Source organism: Crassostrea angulata, chromosome 8 (genome assembly GCF_025612915.1).
Source record: "Crassostrea angulata isolate pt1a10 chromosome 8, ASM2561291v2, whole genome shotgun sequence".
NCBI lineage: Eukaryota > Metazoa > Mollusca > Bivalvia > Ostreida > Ostreidae > Magallana > Magallana angulata.
In genome coordinates, this window is record NC_069118.1 from 5,708,052 (window position 1) to 5,725,634 (window position 17,583).

The 17,583-nt window shown below is 35.0% G+C and overlaps 2 protein-coding genes across 10 annotated transcripts in view; one reads left to right on the top strand and one right to left on the bottom strand.

Moving 5' to 3' along the window:
* Positions 1 to 15,454, top strand: part of LOC128157706 (uncharacterized) — a 33,146-nt gene extending 17,692 nt beyond the window's left edge. For 5 of the 9 annotated variants that reach the window (XM_052820301.1, XM_052820306.1, XM_052820305.1 and 2 more), the window contains 21 exons: positions 56 to 234; positions 635 to 786; positions 1,259 to 1,348; positions 1,773 to 1,978; positions 3,390 to 3,443; positions 4,210 to 4,378; positions 4,817 to 4,967; positions 5,247 to 5,384; positions 5,745 to 5,926; positions 6,246 to 6,309; positions 6,499 to 6,598; positions 8,841 to 8,997; positions 9,312 to 9,409; positions 9,643 to 9,791; positions 10,159 to 10,329; positions 10,550 to 10,645; positions 10,762 to 10,950; positions 11,101 to 11,167; positions 11,516 to 11,700; positions 12,225 to 12,260; positions 14,617 to 15,454. In XM_052820301.1, the coding sequence (XP_052676261.1) occupies positions 56 to 234; positions 635 to 786; positions 1,259 to 1,348; positions 1,773 to 1,978; positions 3,390 to 3,443; positions 4,210 to 4,378; positions 4,817 to 4,967; positions 5,247 to 5,384; positions 5,745 to 5,926; positions 6,246 to 6,309; positions 6,499 to 6,598; positions 8,841 to 8,997; positions 9,312 to 9,409; positions 9,643 to 9,791; positions 10,159 to 10,329; positions 10,550 to 10,645; positions 10,762 to 10,950; positions 11,101 to 11,167; positions 11,516 to 11,700; positions 12,225 to 12,260; positions 14,617 to 14,757 (2,774 nt within the window). In that variant the 3' untranslated portion in view covers positions 14,758 to 15,454. Of the gene's footprint in view, positions 1 to 55; positions 235 to 634; positions 787 to 1,258; positions 1,349 to 1,772; positions 1,979 to 3,389; positions 3,444 to 4,209; positions 4,379 to 4,816; positions 4,968 to 5,246; positions 5,385 to 5,744; positions 5,927 to 6,245; positions 6,310 to 6,498; positions 6,599 to 8,840; positions 8,998 to 9,311; positions 9,410 to 9,642; positions 9,792 to 10,158; positions 10,330 to 10,549; positions 10,646 to 10,761; positions 10,951 to 11,100; positions 11,168 to 11,515; positions 11,701 to 12,224; positions 12,261 to 13,214; positions 13,248 to 14,616 lie in introns of all 9 variants that reach the window. The other 4 variants (XM_052820304.1, XM_052820307.1, XM_052820302.1 and 1 more) reach the window with 4 other exon arrangements.
* A 236-nt stretch (positions 15,455 to 15,690) lies between these two features.
* The window catches only part of LOC128157704 (uncharacterized), a 45,650-nt gene continuing 43,757 nt past the window's right edge, over positions 15,691 to 17,583 (bottom strand). The window contains exons 29-32 of the mRNA XM_052820298.1: positions 17,444 to 17,568; positions 17,119 to 17,161; positions 16,493 to 16,722; positions 15,691 to 16,074 (exon numbers count right to left, since the gene is read on the bottom strand). Coding sequence (XP_052676258.1) covers positions 15,919 to 16,074; positions 16,493 to 16,722; positions 17,119 to 17,161; positions 17,444 to 17,568 — 554 coding nt within the window. The 3' untranslated portion in view covers positions 15,691 to 15,918. The remainder of the gene's footprint in view (positions 16,075 to 16,492; positions 16,723 to 17,118; positions 17,162 to 17,443; positions 17,569 to 17,583) is intronic.

The following is a 17,583-nucleotide window of genomic DNA, read 5'->3' on the forward strand; positions in this document are numbered from 1 at the left end:
TTAGTGTGAACTATTTAGAGTTTTTTTAGAGTAAAAAATCTGAAAAACCTTTCAGGTGCTGAGTTGCGTGAGATACAGAAGCAGATTGAGAACCTTCCCCACCCCACAGACCCCCGCACCATCGCTGACTTCCTGGCCATGCGGCGAGACGTCATGTTTCTGGAGTTTGACACTGCTGTCCGACATTGCATGATGGACACATTCCTCTCCACCGGAAACGCCCAGTCATTCCATGTAAGTGTAGCTTGTCTTAATATCCAGTCATTCTATGTAAGTGTAGCTCATATCCAAAGGTTTTGATGCTGAATTGTTTATAATAATGCAATTCAAGGTTTTAAAAGCTTGTTAATGCAGTAGACTGTATAATGCAGTAGACTGTATTTGTATCTTTTTACAGAATTGCTTGGAAAATTTTAATTACACATAAATTTTCAATCTTAAACTTCTGAAAATACAAAACCTGTACCTGTTTTGGAGGTTAACATCTTTAAAAGCCAGCAGTATATAGGCTGTGTCTGTATCTTTGTACAGAATTGTTAAAGAAAATGTAACAAACCAAAATTATATTACCTGTACCAATGTGGGAGGTCAAAGCTTTAAATGATTATAGTAGACTATATCTATATGTTTGTAGTCTTTGAAGAACAATATATACCATGCGCTGCCTAACCTGAGCAATGTCCAGAGGCCCACCCTACAGGCTGTGTGTCTCAGCGTCCCTGAGCCCCTGGAGCCGCGCGACTTCCAGGCCCGCGAACTGTTCCCATGGAGATCATTTCTTGGAAGGTGAGGATATACTTGTTCTTTGTTTATACATGTACAGTCAAACCTCACTATCTCGAACTAGATGGGACTGGTTAAAAACTTTTAGATACTTATAGATTTAAGTATTGGAGATATCAAGAGTAAAATACTTAAATTTTAAGTGTTGGGGACTTAAAATCACTTTGACATATCCATGGTATTTGAGATATCGAAGTTCAACTCTATTTGTCGTAGTGTTTTTGTTTTGCTTAATAAGACACATAATTCAATTCTAAATGCAAGATTTTTTCAAAATGAGATTTGTAGAAGATTCATCGATACTAACACGAGATTTACAAACCACAATCAATCAAAACATAGTTATGAAATACTTCTTGTCAATGCAGCATAATATATTGTGTGTGAAGTGAAAGCAAGTAAGATTTCATCAATGTAAAGATTTGTAAGATGGTTGTTGTTTTGAAAAGAGATGTACGACGTGTTTGTTTTGTAGGAACGGTCCGTTCCCCTTGATGTACTACCAGTGGCACATGACGGAGTACTATATACAGCTGTGTCTGGCAGGACTCAAGGACGTCGACAGGTCAGAACAAAGATCTCAATTATCTAACAAAGATTGCAAATTAATTAATTATAGGCTTATTTACAGTTACCATGTACAATATTTGGCAGAAATCTAGCGTGGATTTGAGTTCGTGTATTTTTTATTGTTCCTGACTACGTAATATACATTTATGCACGGCATTACGTGATGTACCCGGTACTTGATTAAGTAGAAACCACTTTTTCCCTAAATAACTAAATTATAGAATACACAAGCTGAATGTAATTACAGTATTAAATGTACATGTAGTTTGTATTTGATGAACATTATGTAAGCAATTACAAATGTCACAAAGTAAATCTTGTACAATGTTGCATGTTCAGGATTTTTTTCATGCACAGTGGTACTTTATAGTTATATGCACTTGGTTCAGTTTCTGTATAGCATTCTTTTTCTTTGACAGACATGTTGCCAATGGTGAGATACTGGGAGTCAGTCTATTAATGGAAGATGTCCTCCAAACAGGCTATCAGGACATCTCGCATCTCAGTGATGCTGATGATCTCGAGACGGCCAGGTCTGAGAAGAAAGAGGGGTCAGTGGCGCCCTCTAGAGGGCCAAGTCGGCTGGACATACAGACGCCGACGGGGAGTATCTCGTCTAAAGCAGGTATAAACCAATGGAGGTTCCACGATATCATGTTGTGTGAAGGAATTTTGTTTGTCTCATTTAAGATTATAAAAAAAAAATTATTCTGCACAATAAATGTATACACTACATGTTGCTTACTTACTAACAAAATAGCATGAACAGTATTGCATGTGAACATAAACGGCCCAATAGTTTTATTGCATAGATTTATCATACTCACTTTTTGTTCAAAGATGGCACTTTCACATCATACCCCCCCCCCCCCCCCCATTTTTGTCCCCCCCCGCAACGCGGAGCGGGGACATAGAAATGCCGGGCGGGCGTCCGTCCGTCCGTGTGTCCGTGTGTCCGTGGGTCCGTGGGTCCGTGCGTCCGTCCGTCACACTTTTTTGTAAGCGCTCTCATGCCTACAAATTTTGACGGATTTTCATTAAATTTATACCAAATGTTTATACCACTATTACCTTGGTCAAGTTCGAAAATCAGCTTTGGTTGATACTTTTTGTTGGAGTTATGGGACTTTGACTGCAATAATGACTCTGTTTTATCCAAAAATTGACCTTGTAAGCGCTCTCATGCCTACAACTTTTGACAGATTTTCATTAAATTTATACCAAATGTTTATACCACTATTTCCTTGGTCAAGTTCGAAAATCAGCTTTAGTCGATACTTTTTGTTGGCGTTATGGGACTTTGACCACAATCATGACTCCGTTTTAATCAAAAATTGACCTTGTAAGCGCTCTCATGCCTACAAATTTTGACGGATTTTCATTGAATTTATACCAAATGTTTATACCACTATTACCTTGGTCAAGTTCGAAAATCAACGTTAGTCGTTACTTTTTGTTGGCGTTATGGGACTTTGACCACAATAATGACTCCGTTTTATCCAAAATTGACCTTGTAAGCGCTCTCATGCCTACAACTTTTGACAGATTTTCATTAAATTTATACCAAATGTTTATACCACTAATACTTTGGTCAAGTTTGAAAATCAGCTTTGGTCGATACTTTTTGTTGGAGTTATTGCGACTTTGACCACAATCATGACTCTGTTTTTTTCCAAAAATTGATCTTGTAAGCGCGCTCATGCCTACAAATTTTGACGGATTTTCATTAAATTTATACCAAATGTTTATACCACTAATACCTTGGTCAAGTTCCTAAATCAGCCTTGGTCGATAGACTCGATACTAGTATACTGCTTGACCGGCGGGGGACCCTGGAATTCTATTCTTGTTACTCTATTTTTTCAATTTGTTATTTTTCAATTTGCCTCCTCTTTAAATCCTTGTTTAGAACATTTTTTTTCTATATGCTTGTTGTTGCATGTCTTAGCCTTATCACATTACTCTAGTTATTGTATATAGTAAGCATGTATTTATGACTTGCATGTAACCACTTAATAACTTTATGAACCCCCTAGGTTGGACAGCGTTAACTGCTGTGATTGAGTTTAGAAAGCATGCCCGTAAGAGAGGTATAACTCATTCATCTTGTGGTCAAACAAAGCAGATCTTAGAGATTCTCAAGGCAGATAACTCTAGCTGGTGAAAACTGTCAGGACAGATAACTCTAGCTGGGTTGAGGATTTCTATCGACATTATGTATCAACTCCTTGAAAATTTTATTCAATTTTTCTTTCTTATTCTGTCTGTTTTTACAGTCTGCCTCATTTGGTTATTATTCATTAGGAGAAATATTTTGAAGTTCAGATTTTACTCATCAAAATTTTTATGTTTCTAACTTTTCTACCTATACCCTATAGTCATTTAGTAAAACCATTTGTACTCATTTCCTGCTTCTTGAAAATTTCATACTCAATTAAATTCAAAGTTTTTTTTATTTCTGAAGGAAACCTTAAATTAATGCATGTTAACTTTCTTTGCTTGACAGAAATAATTGTCACTTAGTTTACATAATTTTATATATAATATATATATTCCTTTTGATTTAGTGGTAGATTCAGAGTACTAATACAAGCTTTAGATTAAAATTGGATGTAATACCTTGTACATGTATTATTAATAAAACATGTACATGTAGTTTTAAATCATTGTCCCAAGATTTCTTCATAAGAGAAAGCTTGATATGTTTCTTTTGCATTAAAAAAAATTAATATTTGATCTCAGATGATAACTGAAAATTATAAAAAAAAAAAACCAAAAAATAACCCACCTATTTTTTATGCATATCATAGAGGAAAGAAAATTGTGAATTAAATTATAAATTGTCATCATTTTTAGAAGTGGCCGTCAAGAGTCTGTCCCGGACCAAAGAACCAGTGGAGTCCTATAAACTCCTGAAGTTCTTCCTGATTCTGTGGAAGTGTCTTGAGCATGCCAAGTATGACTGGGGCAAGAGAAAACTGTTTGTGGAGGACATTGATAGGCCATCACTCTTCAAGGAGTACTGGTACTGTAAATTCCTTATATTATGCGAATTCTTAATTCCGCAATCCTGCTGTTTTGTATCAAATCGCAAGAACATAAAATCGCAAACACGGAACATTTTTCCATATTTCTTATTATAGTTCCCAACCCTCAGAAAATAATGGCGAGGTTTTAAAATCCGCGATGGCGTGCTTCTCGTGATTTTACGTGGATATAAAAATTCCTCACGTTTAACGAGGAATTCTCAGTAATAATGAACAATTTGAAAAAAGATTGATTATTTACATTGTACATGTACAAATATTGTGTCAAAATTGATTTTACGCGGATATAAATTCCTCGCGTTTGACTAGGAATTCTCAGCAATTATGAACAATTTGAAAAAAGATTGATTATTTACATTGTACAAATATTGTGTCAAAATTGATTGAAATTCTGTATGAGATATTGTTTTTTGCAGCAAAGTGTATAAAACTGAGGTGCTATTGCCAGTGTTACAAAGTGTTGCTAGGAGACTGGGTCAGGGTGAACTTTATGAGGGCATTGCCATGGAAACTGACCCACTTGTTATGCCTAAAGGTGCTTCAGAGATTGAAATAAAGTCGAAACAGGTCTGTTTTATCTCTCTGTTTTCTGAAAAATTAATCAATATTTTAAATGTCAACACATACCCGGTAGTTTATAAACCTGAATGATGAGAGTAAAATATGTGCTCCATCCTTCTATCTCATATACATAATTGTGTTAATTTCTATGGCATTATGTTTTGTAGATGCCATTTATTGTTATGATAATATTTTTGGGGAAGAAAAACTTCAGGTAATAGATGATGCAACTCTTATAATTATTCAAAGTAAATTATACAGATGGGTATTGCTTGTCCATTGTAGCTTGTAAAATTACTGGAGACGTTTGAATGTCACATGATCTCAGAGATCCGTAAAAAGATTGATAAAGAGGCGACACTAGCGACGGCAGAAAGGGTGCGAGTGGAGAGTAACCTGGCCACAGATCTGTGGAAAAGACCGGTTAGTGATAAACGGAGATTCATATCTAATGAGATTTCATTAATTTGTCTTTACTGTGACAGTCATAATGTTGTAAGGTAATTACACATTTTTATTTCATTTTCTTATGAATATCTTATATCATACACTTTTTGCAATTATTGTATGTTAAGAGCAATTATTTAGTAGAAAAGTTTCATCCACTTACAAATTAAAAAAAAACCCTTCCATCTGCGGTTGTGTTAGAGTGACCAATAGGCAACATTATCTCCATTTTCAATTGGCCAATGAAATATCCAATTGTATATGAAGTTTTTGACATCATCATATCACATGCGAAAATTATTACTAAATACCCTGTGTTCCTGCCTCTCTGAGCAGGTCATGAAGGAGAGCTTCACTATTGTAAAGCCTCAGATAGCGGAGGACTTTGTCACAAAACTGAAGAAGAAGATGAACGAGACGGAGAACGGAGACTTCCTGATTGGACATGACGACCTGAATGAGTGTGTGGGGGAGCTGGCCAGAAACATCATGACCAGAGAGAGGCATAACTTTGATAGGTATTTATAAGGAGTTTTATTTATTTTTTAAATGTTTTAGTAAAAATTAAAAAATACAGTTGAACTTGGATATCTTGGACATCAAGGAACGTGACCTAGTAAACTTAAATTTCAAACCACTGTTAGCAGTATTCAACCTCTCTATGCCCATTCATTAAATATTTTTTATATTTTAAAATTAAATTATTTTTACATGCTTTTAAACAAGTTTGAAATAGTATCACTTTACTGTAGTTTTGTTATGTTCAGTTGTTATCTAATAAGTATATTGGAATGCATGCAAGCTCAATGATTCATGATTAATTTAATTTTTTAACAGTTACACAATGTACTATGAAAATCTTCTGAGAGTCCATCACACCTTACTCTACACTAAAGAACAGGTAGTTTATGCTTGATATATTAGTACTCCATTATATTAGAAAAATTTGACGTTCTAGAATGCTAGCTGAAAAGGAAATTAATCATGATAAATACTTTGAATTACCTGGGTATCTTTTAACTATAATTCCATTGTAATCTAATGTATGTACATGAAGTTATGATATGAATGATTTGACACTTTGCTTTAGGAGGTGAAACATTTACAAGATGCCCTGAAGGCGGTACAACACGACACAATGGTGGACGTGCAGTGCCTGCTGGGAACTCATGTCCACGACCTCTTACAAGGTCAGACTTCGAATCAAGCTTTTTCTATTTCAACAAATTGAAACTATTTGTGAGGCATGTTTAAGATATACTGGTAAATTGTATGACGGCTCTAGCAAAGTAGGTTTTAATTAGCTCACCTGAGCTGAAAGCTCAAGTGAGCTATTCTGATCACATTTTGTCCGTCGTCCGTCTGTCCGTCCGCCTGTTTGTCCGTCTGTAAACTTTTTACATTTTGAACTTCTTCTCCAAAACCAACTACGGTAAATTAAACAGTTAACTGTTTACCTGCACAAATTAAGCAAAATCTGATGTAGTGGTACTGAAATACAATTCATTCTATCGGTAATTCGGCATTATCTTTTGCGTAATGGTAGATTAATGCAATAGGTTTTGTTGAGATGCTCGGCATTTTCTCGAGTTTATTCAGTTAAATAGAGTTTGATATCGCTGACGGAAATATGTAGGTATATACATGTATATATATGATTCATTTCGAAAAAATAAATTGTGTTCTTTATTTGTTATACATGTAGTGCATGTTTCTTGTGTTTAATTGTTTACAATTTCTATTTACTAACCATATTTGAGTGTTAAGCTTCGAATTATAAGCAAGATACAGAGATTTGCTCACAATTCTATGTTTGTACACCGATCTAAAATGCTAAAGATTAAAAAAGTTAAAAATTTGTCAATGTTTATTACAAAAATTTTCAAAGTCTGTTCTTCCAGAACCCAACTTATTGAATTGTAAACTTAACCTTTTTAGCTCACCTGAGGGTGGGGCCACAATGGGGGGTCGAAGTTTAACAAATGAATATATAGAGTAAATCTTTGAAAATCTTCTTCTCAGAAACTATTCGGCCAGGAAAGCTGAAACTTGTGTGGTAGCATCCTCAGGTAGTGTTGATTCAAAGTTGTGAAAATCATGACCCCCGGGGGTAGGGTGGGGCCACAATGGGGGATCGAAGTTTAACATAGAAATATATACAATAAATCTTTAAAAATCTTCTTCTCAGAAACTAATCTGCCGTCAAAGCTGGAACTTGTGTGGAAGCATCCTCAGGTAGTGTAGATTCAAAGTTGTGAAAATAATAACCCCTGGGGGTAGGTTGGGGCCACAATGGGGGTTGAAGTTTAACATATGATTATATAGAGTAAATCTTTAAAAATCTTCTTCTCAGAAACCAGCCAGGAAAACTGAAACTTGTGTGGAAGCATCCTCAGGTAGTGTAGATTCAAATTTGTGAAAATCATGACCCCTTGGGGTAGGTTTGGGCCACAATGGGAGGTCGATGTTTTACACAGGAATAAACAGAGTAAATCTTTAAAAATCATCTTCTCAGAAACTAATCAGCCAGGAAAGCTGGAACTTGTGTGGAAGCATCCTCAGGTAGTGTAAATTCAAAGTTGTGAAAATCATGACCCCCGGGGGTAGGGTGGGGCCACAATGGGGGATCGAAGTTTAACATAGGAATATATACAGTAAATCTTTAAAAATCTTCTTCTCAGAAACTAATCCGCCGACAAAGCTGGAACTTGTGTGGAAGCATCCTCAGGTAGTGTAGATTCAAAGTTGTAAAAATAATAACCCCTGGGGGTAGGTTGGGGCCACAATGGGGGGTCGAAGTTTAACATATGATTATATAGAGTAAATCTTTAAAAATCTTCTTCTCAGAAACCAGCCAGGAAAACTGAAACTTGTGTGGAAGCATCCTCAGGTAGTGTAGATTCAAATTTGTGAAAATCATGACCCCTGGGGGTAGGTTGGGGCAACAATGGGAGGTCGATGTTTTACATAGGAATAAACAGAGTAAATCTTTAAAAATCATCTTCTCAGAAACTAATCAGCCACGAAAGCTGAAACTTCTGTCGAAGCATCCTCAGGTAGTGTAGATTCAAAGTTGTGAAAATAATGATCCCCAGGGGTAGGGTGGGGCCACAATGGGGGGGGGGGGGGGCAAAGTTTAACAAAGGAATATATAGGATAAATCTTTAAAAATCTTCTCAGAAACTAATCAGCCAGATGATTTTTTATAATTGTTAAGACTTTTTCATAATTGTATTATGACTCCATTGAGCTGATTTTATCATACCTATTGTTCCTCAGGTGAGCGATGTGGCCCATGGGCCTCTTGTTGTTAGGACAATATATGCTTAAACACAACCAAATTCTAACTTCGTACTAAGCTTTTAAAATTGTACTTCAAAACTTATTTAGCTTTAAATCATCATGTGTTGATAATTTCCTTCTCTGATGCAGAGGTGACAGCGCTGCGAGCCAAGATCCACGAGATGCGAGAAAGCTCGATGAGCATGGAACAGGACTGTCGGGAGCGAGTGAAGGAGGAATACCGAGATCTCATCAAGAACCTGCTGGAGGCCTCAGGGGTGGTCAAAAATAAACTGGATGAATTCAGGTAACGCCCAGTATATATGTTGTCCTGAGCAGGAATTGATATGTTAGTCAGATAAAGTCTGAAATATTTCTTGAAAATTGATTTGTGCTTGGAGATATGTATTTTCACCAAAAATACTCTTTCTCTGAGTCAAAAAGATTGAAAAAAAAATTATATGCAAAGTATAGTCCTTCAATTGAATCAGATATATGTTTTGTTTAAAATGAAAGATATTTAATAGAAAGCACACATTTACTGTACAAATACAATAATGTGTGATAGTTTTGCCCTTTATATTAAATTTAAAGTAAAATTTATGTTTTATTTTTTTAAAGAAATGAACTGTTTGATGATGTTTGTGAAAAAATGGAGGAGACAAGGAGAGAGGCTCTGAGAGAAATGGACGAAGCCAAGGAGAAGGAGAAGAAAGGGGGTAAGGTCACTGCATGAAATGATAAAGAAAGAATTAAATCTTGAGATTAACCATTAAGTGTAGAAAAAGTTAAGGCCTCACTGAAACAAAATATTTAGAAATCAAAAAATATCAATAAGGGGTAGAGATTTTTATTGCTTCAGTCTATAGCTTTATAGGGACAGAATATGAAATCAAATAATTAAGCAAGAATGGAATAACAAGTTTAATGCCTGGACATTTTTTGTTGACAGATGACGACCTGCTGCAGAGATACCTGGCTAAGTCGGAGAAGCTTCGGGAGCACGAGAACACCAACTACAACCTGAGTCTGCTGGTCAACAAGATGAAGATCGTCCAGAAATGGCGGCAGCAGAGCCTGATGACCAGGGTCCAGCACTCCGTAAGGAAATCATTGATGTCTGAAATCATAGAACTAGAATAGGAGGGAAAATGCAATAATTGGAATTAAAGTGTCACTGATAAAGACACTAAGCTTTTTTCTTATGTACAAAATTTTGCAAGGTTTGCCAGAGCTTCTTTGCAAATTATTTCTTGCTGCTAAACTTTCCTCAATTCTTATTTTTCAACACTATTTTCTTATCATAAAAAAAAAAACCCTGCTGTAAAACATTATATCCTTGGTAATATACACTTGTAGGATAGTTAGGTTGTTACACATAAAGGTTTGGCTGACCAGTACAGTACCTGTATTATGTCTTGTAAATTAATCAGATGAAGGATGATAACACGTATTGTGATGCTTGTAGGTGGCCAGTCTGAAGAAGCAGGCAGAGTTCAGTCAAAAGGAGAAAATCCAGGCGGAGATGATCTACGAGCAGGAGAGGATCTCGCTCCACCAGCAACTTGAGCAGATCAAGGACGCACTCAAGGTCGCTGAGAAAGAGTGCCACGACATCCGCCAGAAACTCGAGAGAGAGGTCAGGCTTACCTATGTGTAAATTTTAGCTTCATTTGTTCATTCTGTTACTAATAAATAATAAGTGGATATTTGAAAAAGTGTAAAGACAGGAATACTTTATTTCTCTGATTACAGAAGAATAGAAAAAAAGGTATCATTAGAAAAGAGCACATCTTTTGTTATAATTTATGAGTGTTTATGAAAGGTGACTTCTTTACGTCTGTTTTTTTGTTGATTAGCTGAAAGAAAAACAGGAGAAGACTCACGAGGCTCAGCAAAGAGCTCGCAGCCAGAAGCAGCTCGAAATGGCCAAACAGGCCAACATTGAGAAACTGGTGAGTCAAAATAACTATTCATCAACTGCATTTATTTAATAGTAAAAAAAACACTTCATTGATGCTTGCATTTTATATTTAAAATGTTTTAAACTTAACAATTTATGTAAATACAGGAGGTAGAGTTAAAGGACCGTGATACAAGGCTACGTATACTGTCGGATGAACAAGACAAAGTCATCCGTATGCAACAGATGCATCAAGAGAAGATCCGAAAGGACATCGATGGTGTTCGGAAACAACTCAACCATGAAAGATCTCTGAAACTGGACGCCTTTACAAGAGTGGACGACCTTCAGACTCAGGCAAGTCTGCATAATTTGAAAATAAACCTTTTGATTTGAATTAAGTCATGATTTGGAGGTAAACTTTTTTTGTGTGACATAAGTCATCCATGTATTTTAAGTTATGAGTGAGGTATACATGTAATTTAAATATATGCCACAATTTTGTAGGTGTATGATTTAGAGAGCTGTTATATCAGCAGGGCTCAGTCCTCTATGGCCATATCTCCAGCACCCTGTAAGTAGTTCCCTAGTCCTTATGATTGGTTATACCATGTTGAATAATTTAAATATTATTTGCTTTGATATTTTCATGAACTAAAATTCATAAAGTGCATGTGCTACAAGAATCATATTTTCATTCACTTGCATGATGCAGGTATATCATTTTCATATATAATTTTGTTAATATATATATTAATTGTTTTCATTTTGTAATTGAGGTATTGAATTTAAAATGTTCAGATATGATTAGAGTGAACAAACAGGCAAACTTACAATTGCCTTCAGAATCAAATGTCTATTGATTAGATTTATATATATGAAATAGGTGCATGTATTTACTGATGTTTCTATGTTCTAACAGCCAAGGCGAGATCAAGAATCCAGTCCGCCCAGAGAAGCCGAAGTCACAACACCCCCACAGCTAACTGGCCACCCCCAGTCATGTGGCCGGCCAATCGCAGTCTAACCCCCGGGGCACCAGGGGGACCGCCGGTCAGTGAGGAACTTAATAACCTGGATGAAAGGAAGATTCAGAGACCAAAAACTGTAAGCTTGAACTACAAGTCATGATGAATGCATGTTTGAATCGTAAAATTTTAGTTACCAAACATTTAAAAAAACAAAACATATATCAAGAGAAAAATTCTATAAACATGAATTATGCCTTGTAAGATACCGTATATCACTAACATTTAGAGCTTGATCATGTATTAAATTAAAACTTAAATATTTAAGTCAATACCTGTATGATAGCATACTAGTCCTATAAGATGTATGTCATTAGAATTTTTGCATTTCACTATTTGTATGAAATAAGATGTTGAAATTGAACCGACGAGAGGATGGCAATGAAAACTTAACGAGGTTCAGATAATATACCAAAGTAGACAAACATATAAGGATATATAATAAAAAATCATTGGCACAATGTCTCTTGTGACAATGTCTTATGAATTGATCAAGAAAGGGAAGTGAGGGCATCAAGGTTGATGATTTAGGGCGTTATTTATAATATAGACATTCAGTTTTTGGTTTTGCTGTTTAAATGTTTTATGTGATGATGTCACTAGGTGGCTGGAAAACTGAGGCACTCCATCAGTGAACAGGTATCAGTAGCTGCTGCATGCAGAGTTACATAATGCATGGTTTGTGTAGGTCCCCGGGGGTGTGTGATAGTAAACAACTACCTGTATTTACCTGGGTGTGAATATATAATTGTCTTATGATGCTATGATACCACTAACATCTCATCTGACAGCATGATGAGGCAGTCATATCATATCATAGTTCTGTTTATCTGCATAATCAGTTAATTATCATATGAAGTGCATGATTATTATATAACATATATCTTTTCATAAAATTTTAAGATTTGAGTGTGAATATGCAGTAACTGTTAGAAATATTGTGCTTTCTCACTATAAGATTTAGCTGTTACAGTAGTCATATCGATTTAATGACAGGCTGTGGTTTGAAATGTTCGCTTAGAATCTAATTGTTTGTTTGATATGAATAATATCCCGAAGAAGTACTTAACCATTAATAGACAACCAAAATATGAGGGAAATATTAACAAATCACGTATTTTTACATATAGAAAAGAGGGGGAGGGGTTCAAGCCAATATTAGTTCATCAAAATGTTGTGCTAAATGGACAAATTTCTCTGAAAGTAACCCCAAATCTAAATTGGTATCAAAATGTTTAGATGATAAACATAACTACATTTCTAATGATATATGCTGTGCAAAGCGCTCTGTGTCATTGCTATTATAATACATAGTGATGTCCCTTTATTTTTGACCTATTTGTAACAGACATACAAACCTTTTTATTGCATTAATAAAGCATTAGGTAATTGTGATACTGGGGCCCTATTCCCTTTATAATAATATAAGTGGGGGGGGGGGATAGTTTTCCTCTGCACACCCCTTTTCTCTGTACACCTCTTCGTTACTAGACTAAGTATACATGCAAGGTGAACATTTTGTTTTAACCCAGTGACTCTGTAAGAGGCTGACAATATCCAGAATATTGTATGATTATTTATCTTGTTCCATAGGCTCATGTTATCAGGGCAAAATTGTACCGATGAGTGAGTATTGTTAACATTAACTGAAACTTAACATCCTGAAAAACGGATCTGAGATGATATTTTTTTTTAAATTAGATATTCATTACTCTGTTACTCTTCAGTTTGCTAGAATATCTAACATTGAATATTTTATTATTCTTGCATGACGAACTTTGTTATAAACAAATTTTATTTTTGTTTAGAAATTACAATATGATATTTCATTTTTCGTAATTTTCAATGGTTCTTTCAATACCATGTTTTCATGTTCTTGTATTTGATCTATAACATATGGCTGTGGGTTTTGTATTCTTGAAATTAATTGTTTACATGTTCATCTGTTCATCTAGAATTATTTCAAAATTTCAAAATATTTCAGAATTTAATACATGTTCCTCTGTTATTCCATTCTATCCATACTAAATTCAGGAGAAAAAAACTTTAACTTTTTAATAATTTTTTATAGGAAAGAATGACAATAATACTGCAGTAATCAAAGATTGAAATACACATGCCTACAACTAGATAAAATAAGCTTTACTAGGGAATGAAAGATAAAATACACGTGCAGTGTAGTACTATTGATGGCTAACATTTTACTCTACACGAATACATCATATTATCAGTAATATTGTAAATAATGTGTATGATTAGAGAGTACTGGTATCTATACTGGGTATTCTCTGCAACAGAATATATATAAAAATTCCCCTTTTTCCGATATTTCTTAAACCACTGAATGTATTTATATCCCTGCAAACGAAATATTTAGTTTAGGGGGTTATATTGGTTTTACCCTGTCTGTCTGGCTGTCCTTCTGTCTGTAGACACAGTTATGCCCCCTTTTAAAATTTTTAAATACTGCATAGAATAAGCTGAAAATTTGTACATATTTACATCATCTGAAGATGTGCACCTACAGTTTTTATTAAGAGCAGGCTAGATTTGATTAGTTTATGCAAGTTCTAAAATAGAATTTCAGGTATTGTGTTTGGCAAAAAAAAATTGTTTTGGGTTCTGAGGCAAAAAAAGTTCCAAATATAATGAGACAGGCAGGTGATTTATTTTTAGATTTGCAAAGGGGAATAATTCAATGTCATATTTTAACTTAAAATTGAGTTATTCCCCTTTTTTAAATGGCAAAAGAATCTGTGCAGTAGATATTGGTCTTAGACGATACATATTTTGGTCTTATTCAAACTCTATATCCACAAGTCATTTCAGACAAACATCAATCATAAGCTTAAACATGTTTTTTTTGTTTAAAAAAGTGGCCTAAGTATCCCATGACAATTTTACGTTACATTACAATAACCTCCATTCATCGGAGCGATACTCCTCAAAATTTAATGTATGCCACGTGAATTCTTACAAGATTCCTAATTGACAGGTTGGGGGCCGACTCAGGAGCCGTATAGCCGAACAACTGCTAAACGAGCTTGAACTGGACGCCCATAGAACCGTGGTACAGCTAGAAGAACTACAGATAGAGAACAGGCCGGGCTCTGGGCGCCGGGAGACTGCCTACTGATGATGTCACAATAGTTGCTGGAAACGTTTTGATATTTGTAGAGCGAGTTGTAGGCGCCAACCTCTGAGGTCACGGCCACTGACTTCATTACTATCCTTGTAATGTACATGGGTACAAATTGTGAATGGTTTTAAGTTGAGATTTTAGTTATACGTGTATTCATACGCGTTCCTGGCTCGTAGGTCTACCAAAGTGCTTCACCATCATTACTGATAAAATAGTTCTAATTTTTAAAATTATTATTCTCCCACATTTACTCTTGTTGGTATACCTTTGCAGATGTAAGGGACAAATGACGATTCTCTATTTGAATTGTGAATAATGTGATATAATTTTATAGAAATCGTATTGAGGCATATACTTGTGCTGATTTCAACCAATAGACAATAATGTACTATGTTTTATAAAAATGTCTTGAGATATATTTTGTTGTTTTCCTATGTATGTACCCGATGTATTAGACTGTGATATGATTATGAATTTTAAGATTACTGTATATATGTTCGTTTAATTCAGTTGCCAGTAGTCTTTGTATTTAAAAGTGACCATTTCATTTATACTTTATACATAAAAGTGATAAAAAGTTACAAGAACTTTAAAAATTAGATTATTTTACATGTGTGAATAGTGTTTGTTAATAGTGATGTCTAAGTTATCCGTCCACACATTGAACCAATAAATTTTACAATGAATAGTTGCACGCCTTTAGTCTCATTCCTCTGATCGTTAGAATCATCGTCTTGACCTAGGAGATACTTTGGCTTCATTACATTATCCATCTCGAAAATAAGCGCCTGACTGATTCTAGTGGCTGCAATGTTAGAAAGACGTTCTAAATGACAATGTAATGCACTGCATTATAATTATTCCAACTTGGTGGTCCTGGTTGTGTGTGGTAAAGTGGATTCATTAACCATGTCCTTTCTCTAAAATAATTTTCAAATTTGGACATTTATTCAAACTTAAGACACAATGTGTTTAAATATTATAAAGAAGAGTTCCAAGATTACTCTCATCAAAGCAATGGTACAATTTACATAGCCTACATTATAATAATAACATGCATCAACTAAAAGAGAAGTGCTTTTGATGGTAAAATAGTACATTGTTTACGTATCATCCACATGAAAATATCTTGCGGTCCTGCATGGAGCTTTCCCATTATTCAGTGGAGGTATTACAAGTTTCCACCGAGTCTCTTTTGTAGTTCTTTAACAAAGTCTGGGTTAGCTCCCCTAGCTGTTTGATGTCGTTAGGGATATCCTCGTCTTCTACGGCTTTTTTTGGTACAATTTTTACCGCAAGATCTTTTATTTTCTAGAAATAAACATAAGCAAAATCTTACACAAAAGTAGAAGTGTTGGATATTGATATTTGGGGATTTGGGGATCTGAAGAAGTGCTATGCATTTCAAAATTACTAGCTTCAAGTGTTCAAACTAGATTTGGATTTTAATGGTAAGGGTAGTGGATATTTTCATATAAAAAGTCTATATTTTGATCTGATGGGAATTTATAGATCGATGGGATTTCATGATCTCGTAAAATATGTTTTAAGATTAATTATCTAAAATAAATTTATATCATATTTCCCCCCCAAAAAATTACAGCATATAACTTTCAACTAATCCTGCAGGGCAATTTCTGACAGATTCACTCTTGAACCTAAGTTCTTTTGTCAGTGATAGTAGTTGTTTGTCCTGAGGGGTACAGACTGGTGTTTAGTATATATTTACCCCGTCCACGATGTCCACTGAGACCAGACTGGTGTCCAGACACCCGTGGACGATGTCCCGTTGGTGGAGGAACTTCATCGCCTCTGCCAGTCGCAGCACCACTAACTTCATCTCGTCCACGGTGAGGGGGTGGGTCTTCATACGGTCCGCTAGGTTCATAAACAGAGGGGCGTGTTTACCGATGATGAAGGACTCGCTGTCACAAAGGTCTGTGAAAGTGTCCGATGTTGCTGAAGGATAAATGTTTAATCACTGAAGGTTAACATATTATCACTTGTTAAGAGAACCCTAAATCCTGTTTATTATACATTTTAAACAGTACAACTTTTATTAATGTACACAAAAAGAGACTTAAAGTAATTTCTTTGGGAATCAGTTTTAATAATACTTTGAGAAAAATACTTCATTTTAACAATATTTATTAAAACTTTTCAAAAAATGGATTAAAATTGTAATATTTTTTTCTAAATCCAAATCAGAAATCATTCCCAAGTGCTCACTGCTGACATTTGCAAGATGAACTAATGCAGATATTCGTCTCTAATTTAAATAAAGGCTTGGGGGATGGTAAACAATGACAATTTAAAACAACATTAAATCTATAGAAGTTAATACAAGTAACTTACAGCGAGTATTGGTGGATTTTTTGGACGAGAATCTCGTTTCCACCTAAAATACATGCCAGAGTAGAATTAAGTTTAACACAGGTTAACAATAAAATAGCCCAATACTATGAAAATTACACGTTTTTCTCTAGAAAAAAATATTTTGTAAATATGAAATAAAACATTACGCGTACTCATAAAAAGTTTTAAAATAAGTGAAGAATTGAATATAATATTTTCTATATTTTTAAATACACGAAGCATGTTTGATTTTCCCACTTAGACAAATATCTTAATTACTTATGGCCCTTGATTCCCTTGAGATTTTTGTGTGTATGTATCTTACCTTCTTTCTCAAATTAGCAAATGTATATAGGAAGGGGTTTAGGGCGGAGTTAATCGGAAGAATGAAGACAGCAACCCAAGCATACACTTCTCCCGATATGACTTGGCCACTTATAGCAAGCAATCCTGCAAACACATAAC